The sequence below is a fragment of the Marmota flaviventris genome, chromosome 3 (assembly GCF_047511675.1).
Source record: "Marmota flaviventris isolate mMarFla1 chromosome 3, mMarFla1.hap1, whole genome shotgun sequence".
NCBI classification, from domain to species: Eukaryota; Metazoa; Chordata; class Mammalia; order Rodentia; family Sciuridae; genus Marmota; species Marmota flaviventris.
In genome coordinates this window covers 76,038,761-76,059,149 of record NC_092500.1, presented here as the reverse complement: position 1 = coordinate 76,059,149, position 20,389 = coordinate 76,038,761, and the positions used below count along the sequence as shown (strand labels likewise).

Sequence of the window (20,389 nt, the reverse complement as noted above, 5' to 3'; positions counted from 1 at the left end):
TTTATTATTGTTTGTATTTTTGATGATTGCCATTCTGACCAGAGTGAGATAGAATCTCATTGAAGTTTTGATTTGCATTTCCCTGATGGATAAAGGTGTTGAACATTTTTTCATATAGTTGTTTGCCATTAGTATTTCTTCTTTTGAGAAGTTTCTGTTCAGTTTGCTTTCACATTTGTTGGATGTATTATTTGCTTTCTGATGTTAAGTTTTTTGAGTTTTTTAATATATTCTGGATTTTAGTCTTCTGTCAGAAGACTGATTTTTCTCCCATTCTGTTGACTGTCTTTTCATTGTTGTTTCCTTTGCAGAAGTTTTTTTTTTCATGTGGTGCTACCCCATTTATTGATTCTTGTTTTTGTTTCTTGAGCTACAGAAGTCTTATTCCGCTAGTCATTGCCTATGACAACATGTTGAAGTGCTTCCCTTATGTTTTATTCTAATAGTTGTAACATTTCTGGTCTTGCATTAGATATTTGATCTGTTTTGAATTGACTTTTGTGCAGGGTGAGAAACAAGGACTTGGTTTTATTCTTCTACAGATGAATATCCAGTTTTCCCAGCGCCATTTGTTGAAGAGGCTATCTTTTCTTCAACATAAGTTTTTGGTACCATTGTCAAGAAACAATGACTAGCTGTGTGGGTTTGTCCCTGTGTCTTCTATTCTATTCTATTGGTTTATGTCTCTTTTTCTGTTAGAACTAGGCTGTTTTTGTTATTATGGTTCTCTAGTGTAATTTGAAGTTGGGTATTGTGATGCTTCTTCCAGCATTGCTCTTTTTGCTCAGAATTGCTTTGGTTCTTATGGGTCTTTTGTTCTTCCATATGAATTTTAGATTGATTTTTTTCTAGTTCTGTGAAGACCACTATGTATATATTGGAGATGGACACAATTCCTTTATTTTGTTTGTTTCTATTTTTAGGTGGTGTTGGGGATCAAACCCAGTGCCTCATGCATGCTAGGCAAGTGCTCTAGGCAAGCCCTCTACCACTATGCTACAAACCTGGCCCCTATCATAGATGTTTTGATGGGGATCACATTGAATCTGTGTGTTGCTTTGGGGAGGGTGGCATTTTAACAATAGTCTGCTTATCCATGTTCCATTCATCTGTTTATCCATGAACATGGGAAGTTTTTCTATATCTGATGTCTTATTTGACTTTTTTAAGTGTTCTATAATTTTTCTTGTAGAGATCTTTCACCTCTTTGGCTAGATTGATTCCTAAGTTATATTTTTAAAGCTGTTGTTCATGAAATTGTCTTCCTGATTTCTTTCTTAGTGGTTAATTATTGCTGTATAGAAAAGCTAGTGTATGTTTTTTATACATTGATTTTTGTATCCTGCTACTTTGCTGAGTTTACCAGCTCTTGAAATTCTGTGGTAGAACTTTTAGGATCTTTCAAGTATAGGATCACACCATCTATAAATAGGGATAATTTGGTCTTAGCAGATGTAATTAAGTGAAGAATCTTGATATAGAATCATTCTAGATTAATTAGATGAACCCTAAGTTCAATAAATGCCCACATAAACAGTGGAGAAACACAGGAAAGAAAAAAAGAGGCCTTATGAAGGAGGAGGCAGATATTCCAGTTATGCTGCTATAAACCAAGAAGAGTTAGCACCGCAAGGAGCTGAGAGGGAGGAAATAATATTCCCCTGGAGGCCTCAGAAAGTGTGGAAATTGTCGATACTTTGACTTGTGGCCTCCAAATATGTAAGAAAATAAATTTCTCTTGTTTCAAATCACCAAGTTTTTGGTAATTTGTTATAGTTGCTCTTGGAAACTAAAACAGGTGGTATTCCTGAAAAAAAAAATGCATAACCTGAATCATATGTGGAAATTATCAGATGAATCCAAATTGTCTTAAAAATAACAACAGTTCTGTACTCTCTAAAAATATCCATATCATGAGAAAAAAATAGAAATACTAAGGAAATCTTTGAGATTAAAAAACTAAAGCCACATGGCAACTAAATGATACTGGGTTCAGAAAAGCATGTTACTATAAAAAACCGTACAATGAAACTTTGAATATGGACTATATTTTAGATGTTAATATTATATAAGTGTTGAATTTCCTAAATTTGATCATTGTAACAAAGTTATGTTCGAGAATATCTTTGACCATTGAAAATATACCCTAAAGTATTTAGGGGTGGTTTATGAACATTACGATTTACTTTTCTGTTTGATTATTTGTTTTGCAACTTACTTTAAAAAAAAAAAAACAGAATAAAGCATATATTGTATATATGTGTCCATGTCTGGAAAGAAAGGTTTTAGAATATAAAATACACTTTGTATATCAAATGTCTACCTATTTTTTTCATAGTATGAGAACCATTTAGTTGGTGATAGATAGTACATGGTTATTTTATAATATATTTATTATTTATAATTCAAAATTTTTATAATTTAAACTATACTATATAAGTACATACAAATAAGATCTTTATAAATACAAAGAAATTCTGATTACATATTTTTGTTTTAACTGACAAAATTAATGCATCAAAAATTCATACTTTGAAAGTGTATAATTCAGTGTTTTTAATATATTCATAAGCTCAAGTGGTTTTCATCACTAATTCAAGAACATTGTCCTCTCCCCAAATTCAATACCCAAATACACTGTTCATTCCCACCACCTTTCAGTCCCTGGAAACAGAAGATGTATTTTCTATCTTCATGGATTTGCCAATTATGGATATTTTAAATATATAAAATCATACAGTATATGTTCTCTTGTAACTTCATTCTTCCTATCAGTATAGTATTATCAGGTTCATCTATGGTGTTAATAGTACCCCATTCTTTTTAAAGGCTACATAATATTCTATTGTATGGATGTGTCACATTTGATTAATCCATTCAACCATTGATAAATATTTCATTATTTACACTTTTTGGTGTTACAAATATTTGGTATATACCAATGAATTGAATTGATGAAACATAAACTTTTTGAGGAATTGGCAGATTATTTTTTCCAAGTGGCTAAACCATTTCTAGGTACATTTCTTCTATCATATCTCTGTATGACTTCCCTTCTTACCCTATTTTTTATCTTTCCCTCTCTAGTCTAACCATACTTTTAAAAATATTTAGAAGCTTAAGTATTCATAAATGTGACATTGGCTTAATATATGATAATAATAGCATAAAATATAAATTAATCACCAGGGCCAGTGATCAGTTTTTAGTAGGTACTCTAAGGCTACTCAGGAGAAGAAACATATAGAAACCTTAGGAAAGAGTACTTTGGTTGCCTTCTTCAATTTAACATAAACCATAAAGCTATTCTTCCACTTTAGCATACACCCCAGACATTAGTCCAAATAGCAGTCATGATACAATACACAAGACTACAATAATCAAAACCTAGTGAGCACCCACTCCAAAAGTGCTTCTACAGGCCTCTCTCATAAAACTTGATTAATTAGTATGTGATCAAATCATATTTTACATCTACATTTTAGTGAAGATGGAATAGAATCACGGTTGTGATAATGGGCTTTATAGAGAAGGTTCTGGGATAGAATTCTAATCTCACCACTTACTGGTACAGTGACACAAATTCTGAGCAAAAAGGACCTCTTTTGTAAAGCAACTTCTTTCATTCTGTTTGTTATAAGGACTTATGAAGCAGTGTTTTCTTTTGCTAACCACGCTTAATGAAGCAATGTGATTAAATCATGTAGTACAGTACAGGTACAAGGAAAAAAAAATAACTAACTATAATAGAAACAGTTCATTTCTGCTTTATTCTGCTTGGGTGAAAATGAAACATCTTTTTAAGGAGTGGCTTAGGAGTGGGCTTAGTGTATAGCTTAACAGTTGAGCACTGGCTTAGCATGTGCAAGGTAAGGCCCTGGGTTTGTTCTCCAGCATAGCAAACAAACAAACAAAAACAAACAAACAAACAAAAAACAAAAGAAAGAAAGAAATAAAAACAAGATCTTGTAAGAAAGCAAAATAATTTCTATTCCATCAGATAGGAGACTAGGAGACTAATGGTTTATATCACGTAGTAAAATTTTACTATACTCAATAGGATTAATAATAAATACCTAGCTATGTAGATTTTAAAGACTATGTTTTGTTAAATACTCAAGAGAGTACATCAAGTTTACTAGAAGCATTCCTTTTAGTAACTGCAGCAACATTTATTTCACTGGAGCACTTTATGAGGCCTCAAAGGTATCAAAATGGACTAGGTTGCCAAGTGCTTTCTTTGTAATAGGAATTTGGAGGAGCAAGTCATTGTGACTTCTTTAAAGGACCAATTTAATATTACTTATGATTTCTTTAGGCCTTTTGAAATTAGTTTTCTTTGATGAACAGTAATGGAAATTTTTCTCATGAGGTCTCTTAACTTCAAGACAAAGCAGAATGATTTAATTATATTTTGTAATGCTTAAATTCTTATTGAGTTTTCAAAAGTCTAATAATAATGTCTTAATTACCTACTCCCGAAATTAAAAAATGAAAAAGCAAACAAAAAAGAAAACACAATTTTCAGCTACTGTTTTTTATTGATCAGGATGTTATTTCAATAAAATGCCAAATCATAAACATTTTATGATGCTAAAAAAAGAACTGCAAGTGTGCCCACATGATTGCTATTTGACCCATTAAATAAAATGATATGAATATGAAAATTGCTAATTTTGAAAATTGATATGAATGCAGATGTTGATGATACTATAAAATTATACTTAAGGACTTACCATATACTACTTTATTAGATTTTCATTTTTCTCTAAATCATTGTTTTATAACAATGTAAAATGGTAAAAACAATACATTCTACATATATTTAGTGAGGTACAGAGCAACTAAGAACCTTTTGACTTTAATAATATAATGATTTTTAAATTTTATTATAAAGTTACAGCCACAACTGAATTATCTAGAATGTTGTCAAGAAGTTTTAGGATGATATTGAATCAACTGAAAGCACAAGGAAATGGAAGACCCTATTTCAATAGTTATATGATTAGCATGCATTTGATTCTCTTTCAAGTTCAAAGACATAGAAATTAACATTTTGAGCAAGCTCAAGTTTCTCTTGTTCTACCAAAGTTATACATAATAGATAAGGACCTAAATAGCTTTCACTAAACTTTCCTTTCTAGATACATAGACCTATTCAGATTATCTTCTAAAGATTTCAGGTAGATCAATTACCATGTCAGAATGTTACTAGCTGTTTTTTTTTTCTGCCCATCAGAAAGTGGATCATGTAGCATACCTAGTCAAGCAACAAAAGAAATAATCATAACATATTGCTCATAACTAGTAGCATTCATGAAAGAAACATAAATTAGTTTTAATTTAAGTAAATCTCATAATCACCTCTATACATGTAGGAAGATATTGGAATAAGTCTACCAGTATCACAATATAACTTAAATAATGGTTGTTATTTAAAAATTGAAAATAATTGTTTATCTTTGGAGTCTATAATTCTTTTATATACACTTATATTCAAAATGATTAACTATAATAGTAAAACCATTTGAGATAAAATCAATTACCCATGATCATAGCTTTTTATATATTACAAATGTCTCAGGGCATTTTTATTTATAATTTGCATTACATTCTCACTTTTTTGTGTTCACATTTAAATATCTAATATTTTATGGGTTTTTTGTAAATATATTAACATTTATTAGCATTTATACTTTTCTTTACTCAAGACAAAGGTAGAAACAAGGGAGGGCATTAAAATGTATTAGAGCTATTTGCTTGGATTGATGATCTAAAAATACTAAATACTTCCAAGTTGAGAACAATTAAAACCCTAAGAGAAAAAATGTAACATGAAAGATCTATATGACAGAGAAAAAAATTTATAATATTGTAAAATTTAGTTTGGAACAATATTGATAAAAATTTCACAAGAATTCTAACTTTACTTAAGGCATACGATGTGTTAAATTTTAAAAAATAATTTACCACTAGGTGCTGCTGTGTTGCTATAGCAATAAGAAGTTAGCAATCTAAAATTCATTAAACCTAGCTATTAATAATTCATATAATGTACATGTTGGGACCAATAATGTCCTCAGATTTTTTCATGCATGGCAAGAACAAGATTTTAGTACTGAATACTGAAGTCCAACTATTCTTAAATATTTAGCAAAAGTAAGAAATATTTGCTATTGATAATAATAAATATTTGCTATTGAAAAGAGATATTTGCTATTACTGAAATTATATGTTTAGGGTAAGGAATTGCATAGCTTCTTAAGAGAGCATTTTTTTAGATAATAAAAATATATTCATAAAGGTATCAAGGTATAGCCAAATTTTTAAGAATGCACACTTCTTTAAGGTTAGCTCTGTATTTATTATTATACTAGTTTACCATGTAAAATCCCTCATATATTACCTACAAGAATTGCAACTCTATATGGTTTAACCTAATAACTGACTTGCAAAACAAGAAAGCTTTTACATAAAAAAGATTTTTTCCATCATAATTTTTTATAAATTATCTCATAGAAGAGTTAAATATGAAAAAGTATCCTTAAGATTTTTTCCAAGGAATAGAAAACTATAGAAAATCATGTTTACATTTATAGATGACTTTATGCTAAAAGAGACATAAAAACTGAACAGGACTAATTACTACATAGGTGGTACCAAAGTATACAATTACAATTCTGTCAGACAATTGTCCAACTATATTTATACAAAATTTACTTGCTTTTAGTCTAATTTATAGAAAGCAAGAAATAGAAGTCAATTACCTACAGCAGTGCTGCTGAGCCTTCTTCATGGCTTAAATCATTTTCTTATAAAAGGACATTTTAAGTGATAGCCACACCCATCATAAAGAGCATTATGCATCCTATCTTGTGCAAACAACAAAATAATCACAGTGTTTATAATTAGTCTAAGATGCCAGACTCATTGGAAAGTAGAAAACAAATCTGGGAGATGATCATTCATTCATCAGAAATTTGCCACACAGTTATAGTACATTTACACTCAAGCTATACAGTGTACAATATCCTTTCAGTCCTTCCATCAATAAAGGAAGCAAGTTAGGTCCTTTAACTTCCTTCATGATTCCATGTGCTACCAGTATTTTAATACTTATCACTTTATTTTATTTTTAAATATATTTTAGTTGTACACGGATGCAGTGTCTTTATTTGTTTATTACTTTTATGTGGTGCTGAGGATTGAACCCAGTGCCTCACAAGTGGTAAGCAAGTGCTTTACCACTGAGCCACATTCTGTTCTTTTATCCTGTCCTCATAGCTGCACACTCCTTGTTCTTAAGAGTTGCTCCCTATCTGGGTTTTGGCATCTAGAGATTCATTAAGAATCAAGTTTCAAAAGCTTAAGACCCAGAGGAATACCCTGATCAAGATATTCAAACTAGCCTTCCTCCATATTCTTTCTTAAGTCCCTTTCCTTAGTATATCCTAATTTTTAATATAAAGCAAAAAGAAGAGAATCAAGGATTTCATTGACTATACTTTAACAATATCCTTTCTGTCCTTCCATTGAGAAAGGAGGCGAGTTAGGTCATTTTTAACTCCTTCCTGATTTTATGTGCTATTGGTCCTTTAATAATCATCACCTGGTTTTATAAGTGTGAATTAAACATTGTTTTTAAAGAACATAAACTTCCAGAGAAATCCTGGATTTAGAAGGCTATTATTCACACAGAAACAATCCAAAAGAAGTTCGAATTCTTAAATAAAACTCATTTGGTGCAAGCTGATTAGCATGTGGTGCAGGTATGCCAATGTTGGTGTTTCTGGCATTCAGTTAAATGTTCTGCCCATTCTACAGCACTTCCTGAAACAAAATTTGGTCTTTACTCCGTGGCATGAAATATTCTTGTTTTTGTTGCTCTAAAGGGTAAATAATGATTATGTCATACATAATGTACTGTGAAACTAAGACATGCTTGTTTCATATCTCTCCAAGAATTTTGATTTAAACTTAAGGGAACATTTATTATTAAAATGTTATAAAGAAATGAGTTTTAGAAGATTAAGACAGAGTAGAAAACGCAAACTAATTTGAAAGTGAATTGAACATTCATTTTTTAATTTAAAGGAGTTTCACTTTATATAAGAATACATAGGTTCCTTCACATTAACATATATGAACAATAGCCTGGTATCTATGCTAAGCTTTATATTAAAATTGGTTTGTATTGTCTCTATCCCCAGAACTGTAAGAACCTCTGCCTCCAAACAATAGCTTAATTTTATATTAAACACACCAAGCAAATAGCCTTAGCAGGTGATATTTGCAAGGTCAGTTATAGGAGCAACACTTTTCAGAGACTGCTATTGTTAGAAGTAACCAAGACAAAGTGATTTGAAAGTTAAACACATCTGAATTCAAATGCTAGCTCCAACATGTATCTGTTGGATAACTTCAACCTAAGTTTTCTCCTCTATTAAATAGAGATATTAAATAGAGATACGACACCTGACTTATAGTTTGCCATACAGAAAACGAGAGACTTATGAAATATGTGTACGATAGTGACTAACACACGGAAATTGTTTAATTCATTATAAGTTAAAAACAAAAATAAACTGGAGATGCTCAGTCGTTGTTCAAGATGCCCTTGGGGGGCTGGGGCTGTAGCTCAGTGGCAGTGCACTTGCCTAGCATGTGTGAGGCACTGAGTTTTACCCTTAGCACCACATAAAATCAAATACATAAAAATAAAAGTATTGTGTCCATCTACAACTAAATAAATAAAAGAATATTTTGCCCTTCCACAGAAAGTTAGAACAGTGCTAGAAGCTTTAAGTATTATGATTATCTGAAAACATATTTAAGGTTAAACACAGTGGGAGGATTTTTATATCATGGGAAGATGTTTTATTATGATAACTTTATTAACCTGAAAATAAGAGGCAGTGACACATAGTAACAAAGCAGTTCAGGGATAGGGTTCGAATTCCAAGTCTTTAGATATGTAACTGTAAGTCTCTGAACTTCAATTTAAATATTTACAACACTTTCTTTAGCAGGACTTGTGCAGAATACAATAAATATTATCATTTATGCATAAGAAGTCAGAAACAAAGTTATCTATATTTAATTTGCTATACAATTCAATTAATAATGTTATAATCCCTTCTATAATAAAATATAATATTTTATTTTGTATTTAATTTTAAAGTGTGATTCATAACTACTTTCCTTTTAAAACAGTATTTATATTTAATTTAGAAGATTAAGCAACAAGGTATTTGACCCTGTGAATGAAGTAGTAAGCAAACACTGAGCAGGTAAATAAAATGTTATTTATAATTTTAGTATATCTCCTGACAAAAAAGAAAAAAATAATATTGTAGAAAAAAGCCACTGTCATGTTTCATTATGCTTTTCAAGAAGCATTAACAGTCTATAAAATTTAGCATGTACGACTGTGTGGTTTACTTATAAAGGTGCTTTTTAGATGGAGACTAGGGAAAAGGTAAACGCTAAAAAAGCACTAGGGCACCTTAAAATGTAAATCAAAGAGCCTTAGCTAGTAGGAGCATTTTAGCAACACTTAAGGACCTCAAGGACAGACATTATTTTATTGTTATTTCCAATAAATACTGATGACATATCATTTGTGAAGATGAGTCTGACAAATATTTTCTTTCCTCTGCTCGATGTGTCAAGGGGAGGGTTGGATACAATAGTTTTGCTTGAAAGTATCCAAATAACAGAAACCAAACTCTCATGCTTCCTTGACTCTGTGGCATTCTTGACCTACTCAGACACATTGGACAAACTGAAGCTACTCATAACTACCTTTAGAATCCTAACTAACTTTTGAAACCTAGGTCAATGACACACGTCTGTTTTGCTCTTCCTTGTTTCCAATATCCATTGCATTCCTTGCCTTTCTTGAGCTACAGCCCTTGCATGTTTTTGTTTGTAGCCTCTTGAGTTGTGAGCACCACAGCAAAAGAAACTCTCAAATCATCATCTGTCTTCCATGGTATCTTACAGCGGGCTGTAGTAAAACTAGTTCTGGGGTGTGTGATTACAATTTATAATAATTTCCCTGTGATATGAAACACAAAATCCCAGACATCATCACTCCACCTTCTTTTCCCATTTAAAAAAAAAATGTTTGATCACTGCTGTGGATGTAGCTTAGTGCTAGAGCATGTGCTCAGCATGCATAAGGCCCTAGATTCAATGCCCAGAACACTCCCCCCACCCCCCAAAAATGTTTGGTCAATTTAATCCAATATTTATAATACAATTCTTCTTTATCTTTCCTAACATTTTACTTCTCAGGCTGCAAAGTCAGGGATGGAGATAAATTTGTAACAGTTACCCTTTCATACAGGTTGTGGAAAGACTCAATGTATTTCAGATCTTGTTGTACTTTGTATTTGGACATGTCATTTTGAGTAGTAATAAAATCATGTTTAAAATTTCTGTCTCAAGATATTTCTACCAAGGAAGTGTAGTGAGAGGAGGAGCATTGGGAATAGAATTCCATGGTGGGTGGGTGCCCAACTGGAGACTGTTGCTGAGGAGAGAGACAGTGGATGTGTATACATAGTCCTCTAGAGGATTTAATAAAAAAAAAAAATAGTAAAAAGGAAGGCAAGATTTTGCCACATTTGGTCAATAAACACCAATTATCTTGTGATTTTCCTCCTTCCCTCCTTCTTTTCCTTTCTCTTTCTCACTCTATCGAGTCCCCTACTAAGTCCCATAAAACATTTCATTTTCTCACTTTGGTTACCATTACCATATTATAATATTTTGTTATCAGGTGAACTAAATAAAACACAAACGGCTGACTTTGGGGGATTTAGTAGCTATAGACAGAAGACACCAGAGATGAGCTTCTAATGAACCATTAGTGAAAGCAAGGGTAGAGGAGCACAATCTATCCTTAGGGACTTGAGAAGACAGAGAAAGTGAACCAAGAATTGAGAGAAGAATTCAGAATCTGTATCCAAGTGAAAGACATTTCCTCTTGGTCAGGATAGCTAAGACAATAGAAAGCAATAAGTTTCAGTCATCAGGTTAAGCAGTATAGACGCATTACTCAGAAAATTCCATCTCTAGCCAAAATGTTGTTTAAAAGGTATCATCTGAACAAAGCCATTTTACCACACATCATTCCATAGAGTTAGAGTGGCTAATCTAAATTTAAATGAAATATTTCTAAAACATCAAATTCTTCAGTAGTTATAGCTCATCAATAATGCAGATGGGATGAAGGGAAACTATTTTGAAACAAGTTTACATAGCAGGACACTTTATTCATGTACTTGAACTAACGGCCAAATTTTCAGTTATATGCTTATCATTATTAGCCCTGCCAAATATTAAAAGACATTAGCGGGGAAAATATTGAGGTGATTTCATAACTGCCTAGGAATTCAAATTTTCCAGCTTATAAACTGAGTCATAGTAGCATTCTTTGTGAACATTTGGTTACAAAATAAGTAGCCTAATATGTAATTAGAAGTATTTTTTCTTAGTAGTTCATTTTTTCTTTAGTATATTACACATTATTAGAAATCTACTTTCATGAACTTATCCGATTCTCCCCAATGAAAGTAATATAGTTTTATATTTAATCAATGCATAGATCTATCAGTTATGAAAAAGTGTTTCTATTACAAAAAGTGAATACAGGGTAATTACTGTAAAGGTCTGTTTTATAATTTGTGAAGTTCATATTCAAGTCATTTCTACATTGACTTTTCATTTTTTTTCTGCCAAACTTTAGTTGTTAACATATATTCCTTTGCTATAGATTGATGCAAAAAATTTTAGACTATAAAATTCATTAATAAAAATAGCTGAAGAAGTTAAAAGTTATTTAATGACAAATATTTTAAAATAGGTTGATAGCAACTTTCTTTTAAATACTGAAATCATACACAATTTTCAAATTTACTTGAAAAAATCAGTAGCTTTTGGAATATGAAATGAATACTACATTTAGAGTCTTAGTTTAAATACACATTTAAATAAAGTTTGTGTTTTTTGCATGGAAAATGGTCCTATATAATTTGAAACACTACATTTTCATACTTTTAGGAGGTATATAATGAAGATTAAATGACTTTAATAATTTAAAAACATTTTAGCATTAAAAAATAGACTGTTTGTTTTTCATCTTGTTTTTTTCCTTAACTAGGTTGTTGTTGACCTTTTTGCTTAGGCAATGATAAATTTCACAACTAAGAAAAAGTTTCCTAGTGATTTATGTTTGTTGCAAAATAACATAGTTGGTTCGCTCTGCAGTCAAAGATGAATTTATTCACTGCTTGGAAATACTTTATTCAGGTCAAAGTTATGTCAAAGAACTGTAACTTTCATATTATATGTGAAATCTACAATTTGTAAATATAATTCATGTATGTACTTGCATTTACATTAAGAGAATAGAGTTATATAATATAACAGTATGTTTTCCTGTCTTATACCCTAAATTTAAAAAATAAGTCTACTTAACACATTAATGTATGAAACTCAGACTTTCAGCAGTAAAATTTAACTTCCAGAATCAAAAGACTTCCCAAAGGACTTTAAAGCATGGAAAGAAAGAATGATTTTTGTTTCACAAGATGTTATTTATTTTTAGTTGAAATACAAGTATACACTGCTCACTTTCAACATTATTTCTTTATCTTCCTACTCTAAACGTCTTCCTATTATTACCTACTACCACCAGAGGTCTTACTTTAAAGAAAAAATAAATCTGCAAAACCTCATCTGTCAAACTGCTTTATGTGGTCCAAAAATTAGGTGGGCAGATTAGTAGCTATGCTTTCCACAAAGAAGATGGGGCAAAAGAGACACACAATAGAGCTTTACTCAATGCTCTAGTACTATCTTTCCAGCCTGTGTGTTCTATTAGGTTCCACAGACTCAACATGGGATGTCTACTTAACCCACAGTGATATCACAGGGGGAAATTACTGGATTAGATGAGCATGAGGAGTTAGTTTATTTTTTTCAAACCTCATTTTCTCTTATAAACAATAAATATTCCAAATTCTCAAGTGTGTAGCTTTGTGTTTGGAGACTTCTAAATTGTTAGAGGGAAAATGGATAAATACTTTAGAATAAACAGTTCTTTTTGTATGCTTGTATTTTACTCATTGTGAAAATAATTAAGGCAGTTAAAATAATTAATAACCTATCATAATACAGACTATTTTTCAGAGGTTCTGAAACATAAACAAATAATTTTAGAATATATGAGTATATGCAGCTTGATGGAGAGTAGTATATATTATATATATGTAGTATATAATATAGTATTCAAGTAGTATATTTTCTGTGAGAAGAGATAATCTCACGTCTAAAGCAATCTAATTATTCTTTGGAATAGTTTGCTATTCTTTGAGATTAACAACTGCAGTTTTTGAGTATTTATTACATCCAGTCTTATGTGAAGATAAAAAGAAGTAGTATTATTCTAGAGACTATGATAATTAAGGAAGTAACAAAACTTTGTAATTGCTGAATTCTGTTTCCTTAATATCTTTTTTTCAATGAAAATATCCTTAAAGATATGTAAACTAAAGAGCCCGAAGAACCAATACAATTCAAGAACAAAAGGAAATTGTTTCTTGTGATATGAAAAAATTACTCACCTTTGTGGAATATAGAACATATGTTGAGGAGGTGGTTTATAAAGGACTCCTTCATACACAGGCCAGAGCCCACTTAAAATTCTGAAGAGAGAACTTTTCCCACAACCATTGGGACCAGTTATCAAAAGATGCATTCCTTCTTGTACCTAAAGTCAGAGATAAAATTACAAACTGCAGCATTTAAAAATGATTTATTTTTAAAAAATATTGAATTATACAATTACCTTGTATGGGAAAGAAATTGAAGAAAAAATATGAGGATGAGAACAGCAAGTTTGGGGTTGACTGTTCTCTAAAGCTAAAAGCATCATAAAATAATAATTTAATTACAAAGAAAATGGATCTTCTTGGAAGGACTACTGGCTTTCCAACATTTTAATTGAGGTCTTGTAATCACATACATGCATGCAGAGAAATATGATCATATTAGAAATAAGGTAAATCATAAAATTTAAATAAGTTGATTAAGTTTCATCTTATTTATATTAATATTTGATAAAAATTAAGCAAAATTTAAGTACAGCTGAACATCCGTATGCTATAAAGTAGTTATCTGAAGAGTCAGCTGCATTGCTTAATTTTGTACTTCAGAAGTCTGAAATGTTACAGAAATCACAAAAACCCATAATCAGAGTAAGAAGATGACTCTAATTCTGCTTTATTCACAGATGTAGAAAATATGTTTGCCAAACAAAAACAGAGGAAGCAAGAGAATTGTAATTTAGTCTTATGTCTATGATGAATTAGAGCATATGTACTTGGCCCTCCATATTCACAGTTCCATTTCCAAGGATTGAACTAACTGTGGACTAAAAATATTTAAGGGAAAGAAATTGCATCTGTATTGAACATGTGCGTAATTTTTTCTGTACACCATTTTGTATAAAGAACTTGAGCATCAGCACATTTCGGTATCCACAAGGGGTCCTAGAAACCGATCCCTTGAGGATACTGAAGGACAACTGCATATATACATATATTTTTTTCATCCTCTTTACATATATGAATATTCCATACAGTGTATTAATAAAACAAAAGTTATTTATCTATTATTTCTTAGATGCTTTCCTTCACTTCTTATGTTACTTATGATTCAAATTTATACAGTTACATTTCATTAGTTCCCATTTCATTCAACAGGATGTAGGTGTTGTTTTACCATAGTATTTAAAAGATATTGTAAAGAACAAGGAATAGGAGGAATACCACTTAAAATCTGATTTAATTTTCCTAAGAACAAATGATGTTTTATAATCAGCAATAAAAAAAGAATACAATATGAATGTATGAGAAGCAGAAATCTATAGCCTGTCTATATATGTAGCTTTGTATTCAATTAATACAAATATTCAACTAGCAATAATATAGAACACATGACTCTGAAAATTCAAAAATGAAAAAGCCTTATATTGCTAGCATCCCAAGAAAATCCTGGGAACAACCTGGAAAAAATAATTTTATAATTTTTTTGCATTCTTTTTCTAGAGAGATTAAGGAAGTTTAATTTTGTGGAAGCATACATAATTTCCGAATAATTTTTTAAAGGCACATCTGATATAAGTGAGAAGCATAATTCACTAAATATTTAATAAGGCCTTTTGCTATTTTCTATTAGGTATTCTCAGAAAATTAATGCTTTTCATTTGAGAAGTAACTGAAGACTTTGTACTTTAAGATTAATATTTTCTAATGCAAATTCTCTGATGCTTAGTTAACAACGAATGTGAGGCAAAAAGTTTCACACTTACTGAATTTTCTTCTGCAAATGATATTTTAATTTTAAAAGTCAATAAAAGGATGAAAATTGTTTCCTTTAGAAACCTATTTACTTTTTAATCCATATAAAAGAAAAAGAAATTTCTATCATAATTTTAGGGACTTGAGAATTCAAATATAACTCTACAACTCATAAATAATTACCCAAAATACATACTATAATAATTCAATTTTTTGTAGGAATGCAAAATTTATAAGATTCTCCCTCTAGGTGAAGTAATTTTAGTTCATTTTATATAAAAGAAACTAAGCTCTGACTGGGTGCAGTGGGGCAAATGCCTGTAATCCCAGCAACTTGGGAGGCTGAGGCAGGAGGATCATAGTTTTTCAAGACCAGTCTCAGCAATTTAGGGAAGCCCTCAGCAGCTTAGCAACACTCTGTCTCAAAACAAAAAATAAAAGTCTTAGGATGTAGTTTAATACAAAACAACAACAACAACTGAGCTCTGAATTTTTCCACAGTGTGTGATGGTTCCATAATAATGTAGTTAGTAAGTGAAAGAATTCAAGGCTTGAACTCTATTTATTTGATAAATAGAGCAACAAAAAGTGATATTAGAATACCCAACTAAAGGGAAAAAAACTATACAAAAGCCATAAATTATAAATTGCCAAACTATTAATAGATCATCAATCATTCTGTATATAACATGAATAATAGATACAATATAAGAAACTGTTAATAAAATCACTCCACAGGTATACAAGTGGAAAATAAAGACTGACCAAATTATAGTTAAAAATATAATTTCTTTTATATTATTAACTTATGATTTTTCCCTGTTCAGTACATCTCATTTCTTTTCAACTCTAGTAACCTCATTTGCGATTATATCTTTGATAAATAAACCTGAAGTCCATTCTAAAATCATTAGCACATGTATTGTGATGTTTCTAATTTGATTATCAAGTCCAATCATATCTTTGAAATAAACTCAACAGGTTGCATTACAGTCACTGAATTCCAAAATGTATGTTTGAATTTTACGATGCTTTAAATGAGGATCTCAGATATTTTGCATACTTTCATATCTCAGTTTTGGTAATTAAGACATAGGATATTACATAATTATTGTCAATAGAATTAAAAATTAAATTTGAAGCTGTGACTCTTCTGCATATTTTTTTGTTAATAGTAAATGTGATTTTTTTAAAGTAGAATGTAAAGTTACAGAATGTGTATTAGAATTAAACTTGCTAATGACATCTATCCCCAATTATTAGGAAATATGCTACAGTATAGTCTTGTATGTTTAAGTAATTTCTGTAAAGAATAAATTAAAATTTATTTTAATCCCAGATACTATTTCTGGGGAAGTTTCCTATTGTTTCCTAAAGTTATCTTGTATAGGCTTTCAGTGCACTGTAATTTTGATTTTAAACCTGATAATAAAGCAGTAGAAGTCATATCTCTTTTCTCCCTGCTTTCTGAGGAAGTAACTGCTTCTGTAACTGAGCCACTGTGCATACCTTTCTTGATTTCCCCTCTTTTCCATATGCTCCTCCAAGTATTTAACATAAGGTACATGAATTCTGAGTTGTTTTGTATTAGTGTGATGGCAACAATCAGAAGATTCTTGAATATCATCTTACTTTGAAGTTTAGCCTGGAAGCCACCACTTCTCCAGCCGGAGTAATTATGGGAACATTTTCACAAATAATTCCATGATCCACATCAATAACTTTTCCTATAATTAAAGAATAGTTTTAATTATAAAAGCTATCACATGTTACTGCTTATTAAATAAGTTAAAGTACAATGCAGAGAAACTGGTAAAATCATAAAGATAGTTCACAGTAATAAATTATAGAAAAAAATACAAAAAATCTCTATATGTGAAGCAAAATTTAAATTTATATATTTTACATGTCTTTTAGAAAATCATTCTGAGAAACTATTTTATAATAATCTAATATTGATATCATCATGAAAGCATAGCCAATCTTAATCTGATATAACCTACCCATAGCTTTCATGCCTACTTTGTTTCCCTAAATTAACCTTTTCTAAAGAAAAAAATACATAATGGAAAAAAGAAAAAAAGGAATTGAAATAATATATTTTAATACATGACAATCAAGTTTAAAAACATGGGACAATGAAAAATTATATGACATTATTTCTAATTCTATTTGTTAAATTTTTAAAGTAAACAGTTATGCCATATGTTCTGTTTCCAAATATAATTCTGGAAATCTTTCTCTAAATAAAAGCAGCACAACATTGTTTTCTTTTATGCAGTGTTAGTCACTATCCCTCAAGTTGCAGCACCAATTTTAGAGATAGTTGTTTAAATAATGTTGGTTACATGAATGTTAGTTCCTTCTAACTATTAAAAACTAACTTCTGAAAAAAAAACTTTGGCTCTATTGATAAAATAACACTTAACTATAGAGAAATTATCAAAACATGAGTTTAATACCTTTGATTGCCCGAGTGTCAGTTAGGGGTAATTCTATGTTAGCACCATTCTTGCTATGGTTTTCAGACTCTTGAATGACAGCAGTTCTTTTATAAATGCCCCTTTTTACTTCATCGAAGACCCAAAACATATTGTACACTCGAGTAGTATATCCTGCTAATTCAGTTATCTAAATCAATAGAGACAGGTAAAACAGAGTTAATATGTTCAAGATGGACTCTTAAATAAATATGTAATCATACAAGGTTCTTGGTTTAATATTAAGGATTCTATACTAAGATATTTAAGAAATAGATAGTACCTCTGATAACTAAAACAAATGACAGTAAAAAGCTTACCAAAAAAGGAATTTTAACAATATCATTATGAAAGCACAGCTATGAGGTAGGTTAGGGCAATATGGTAAGATCTTACTGTAAGTTTGACTGGAATTATAAAAGAAAAAAATTTTAATTCAAATCAGGTTCAACCTAAAATGTGAAGATTTCAGAATATTTTGAGTTATAAGGATCTTTTAGCCAAATTTCAGATTTGGCCCCTGGTTTTGTGATGAATTTCATTTCCAGAAAATTAGAAATTTTGTTAATGAAATGACAACCCTTTATCTTTGCTGTCTTTTTTCTATTTAAAATAGAAAATTTTAAATAGAAGGTAAGTACTTTTTCATTATTATAAAATGAATGTTTCTGAGTCAAAATTTATTGTTAAAATTCCTTTTTAGACAGAGAAATATCTGTGCTAGAGGATACCAGTTTTGAAAGTGATCTCAGTGCAAGGCTTCCAATCCTTTTCAGTACAAATCCCACAATCCAGTTTCTTTTCAAGTTAAACATGATTTATATGTCCAAGAAAAAAAATCAAATATATTATTTTTTTCTAGGTAAGATTTTAAGATGAAATGAGATAAATCTCTAATTTATTCCATAAAGCTTAACAGAAAGGTGCTTTGCTCCTGTATTCTGCCAACTGTCCAATCTGGGTTAACCTCCTGATATTTTTCTATGAAGACAATACTTGTTATCAGGGTTCTCTAAAATGTGACTCATTTCCTATCTAGACCATTTTTTTTCCTCAATGAAAAAGATAACACAAACATTGGGCAATTGTTCCTAATAAAGAAAGCATGTCACTAATAAAGGTATGTTAAATAATAGCTTGCGAAATAATACAACGCTGACATTTGATTAAGATTTTTATATGTGCAAAAATTAAGCTATAAATGAGTATTATGGTTAAAAACCTTCTACTTAGTGAGAAGTTTGTAATTACATGGGTATTTCATTTCTATAAATTAATGTTATAGTTATTTCAACAATAGTTTCTAAAATGTTATCTAGAGGAAATTGTTGAATTCCAAAATGGAGAAATACAAAAGTAAAGATTTATAAAATATGGATTCAAAAGAAACATGGGTAAATATAAACATTTGCATAGAAAAAAATTTCAAAACCAAAATTAGAGGGTAATTAAAAACGGGCAGAAGGTTAGTACACTTGGATAGAGGGTAGAATTGGGCAGGGAGTGCATGGAAAAAAATAAGAATGTACCTTCGGATAAATTACTTTGGGATTCCAAACAAGGGATTTGTCTTAGATTCCTGTCTGTATAAAGGAAACTTGGTTCCTCTGGAGCTAGCAGAGAAGGCGTGGTGATTTTATATGCTGTCCCAGCAGATGGGACTTTTTTTGGGGGGCGGGGGTGTAACTACCTGGGATTAAACTCATGGGCACTCAACCACTGAGCCACATCCCAGCCCTATTTTGTATTTTATTTAGAGACATAGTCTCACTGAGTTACTTAGCACCTTGCCATTGCTGAGGCTGGCTTTAAACTTGTGATCCTCCTGCCTCAGCCTCCAGAGCTGCTGGGATTATAGGCATGCACCACTGTGCTCAGCTCAGATGTAACTTTTCTAAGAAGTAGAAATTCCATGATTTGAAGCAAATGCAGGCAAAATAAAGCAAAATGTAGTCATTTGTTGAGTTGGAGATAATCTAGAAAGGCTAAATGATGTCTTTTCTGTGACTTAAATAGCAGTGTATTTTAATGTGACATGAACAACATTTTTATTCACCATTTAATTTTAATGTTAAGTATTTTTGTTACTTAATATTAAAGTGAAATAAAGTAAAAGTCTATCCCCAAAACTAGGTCTCTATAATGCTGAAATTAGTATTTGAATTTTTTTTAAAAAAAATTGAGCTCTTTTGATATGTGTTGCTGAACTACTGCTTTTACTTAAAAAATTTTACTTCTATAAGGACAACACAAAATTTGTAAATCTACTATATAGGTATTTATGACTAATTTAGTAGACAGCTAAACTTGTAATGATGTTTTAATGATATATATTGATAAGAAAGCCACAAGGAATATCTGAATTTAGTAAAATAATTTTAATATTAACTCTGTGGTATTTATAGGTCCTTTTACCATTCTTTCAACAATTTATTAATCAAATCAACAAATACAAGTACCTCTTTGTATGAAGACATAATCCCAAGCACTAAAATGAATATTATGAATGTAAAGATGAGTCAGACAGTCCCTGCTTTC

General features: G+C 30.6%; 1 protein-coding gene across 1 annotated transcript in view; it reads right to left on the bottom strand.

Moving 5' to 3' along the window:
- Nucleotides 1–20,389, bottom strand: part of Abcd2 (ATP binding cassette subfamily D member 2) — a 55,627-nt gene that overhangs the window by 25,107 nt on the left and 10,131 nt on the right. Inside the window, exons 4-6 of the mRNA XM_071609971.1 lie at nucleotides 17,834–18,002; nucleotides 17,004–17,098; nucleotides 13,635–13,780 (exon numbers count right to left, since the gene is read on the bottom strand). Coding sequence (XP_071466072.1) covers nucleotides 13,635–13,780; nucleotides 17,004–17,098; nucleotides 17,834–18,002 — 410 coding nt within the window. The remainder of the gene's footprint in view (nucleotides 1–13,634; nucleotides 13,781–17,003; nucleotides 17,099–17,833; nucleotides 18,003–20,389) is intronic.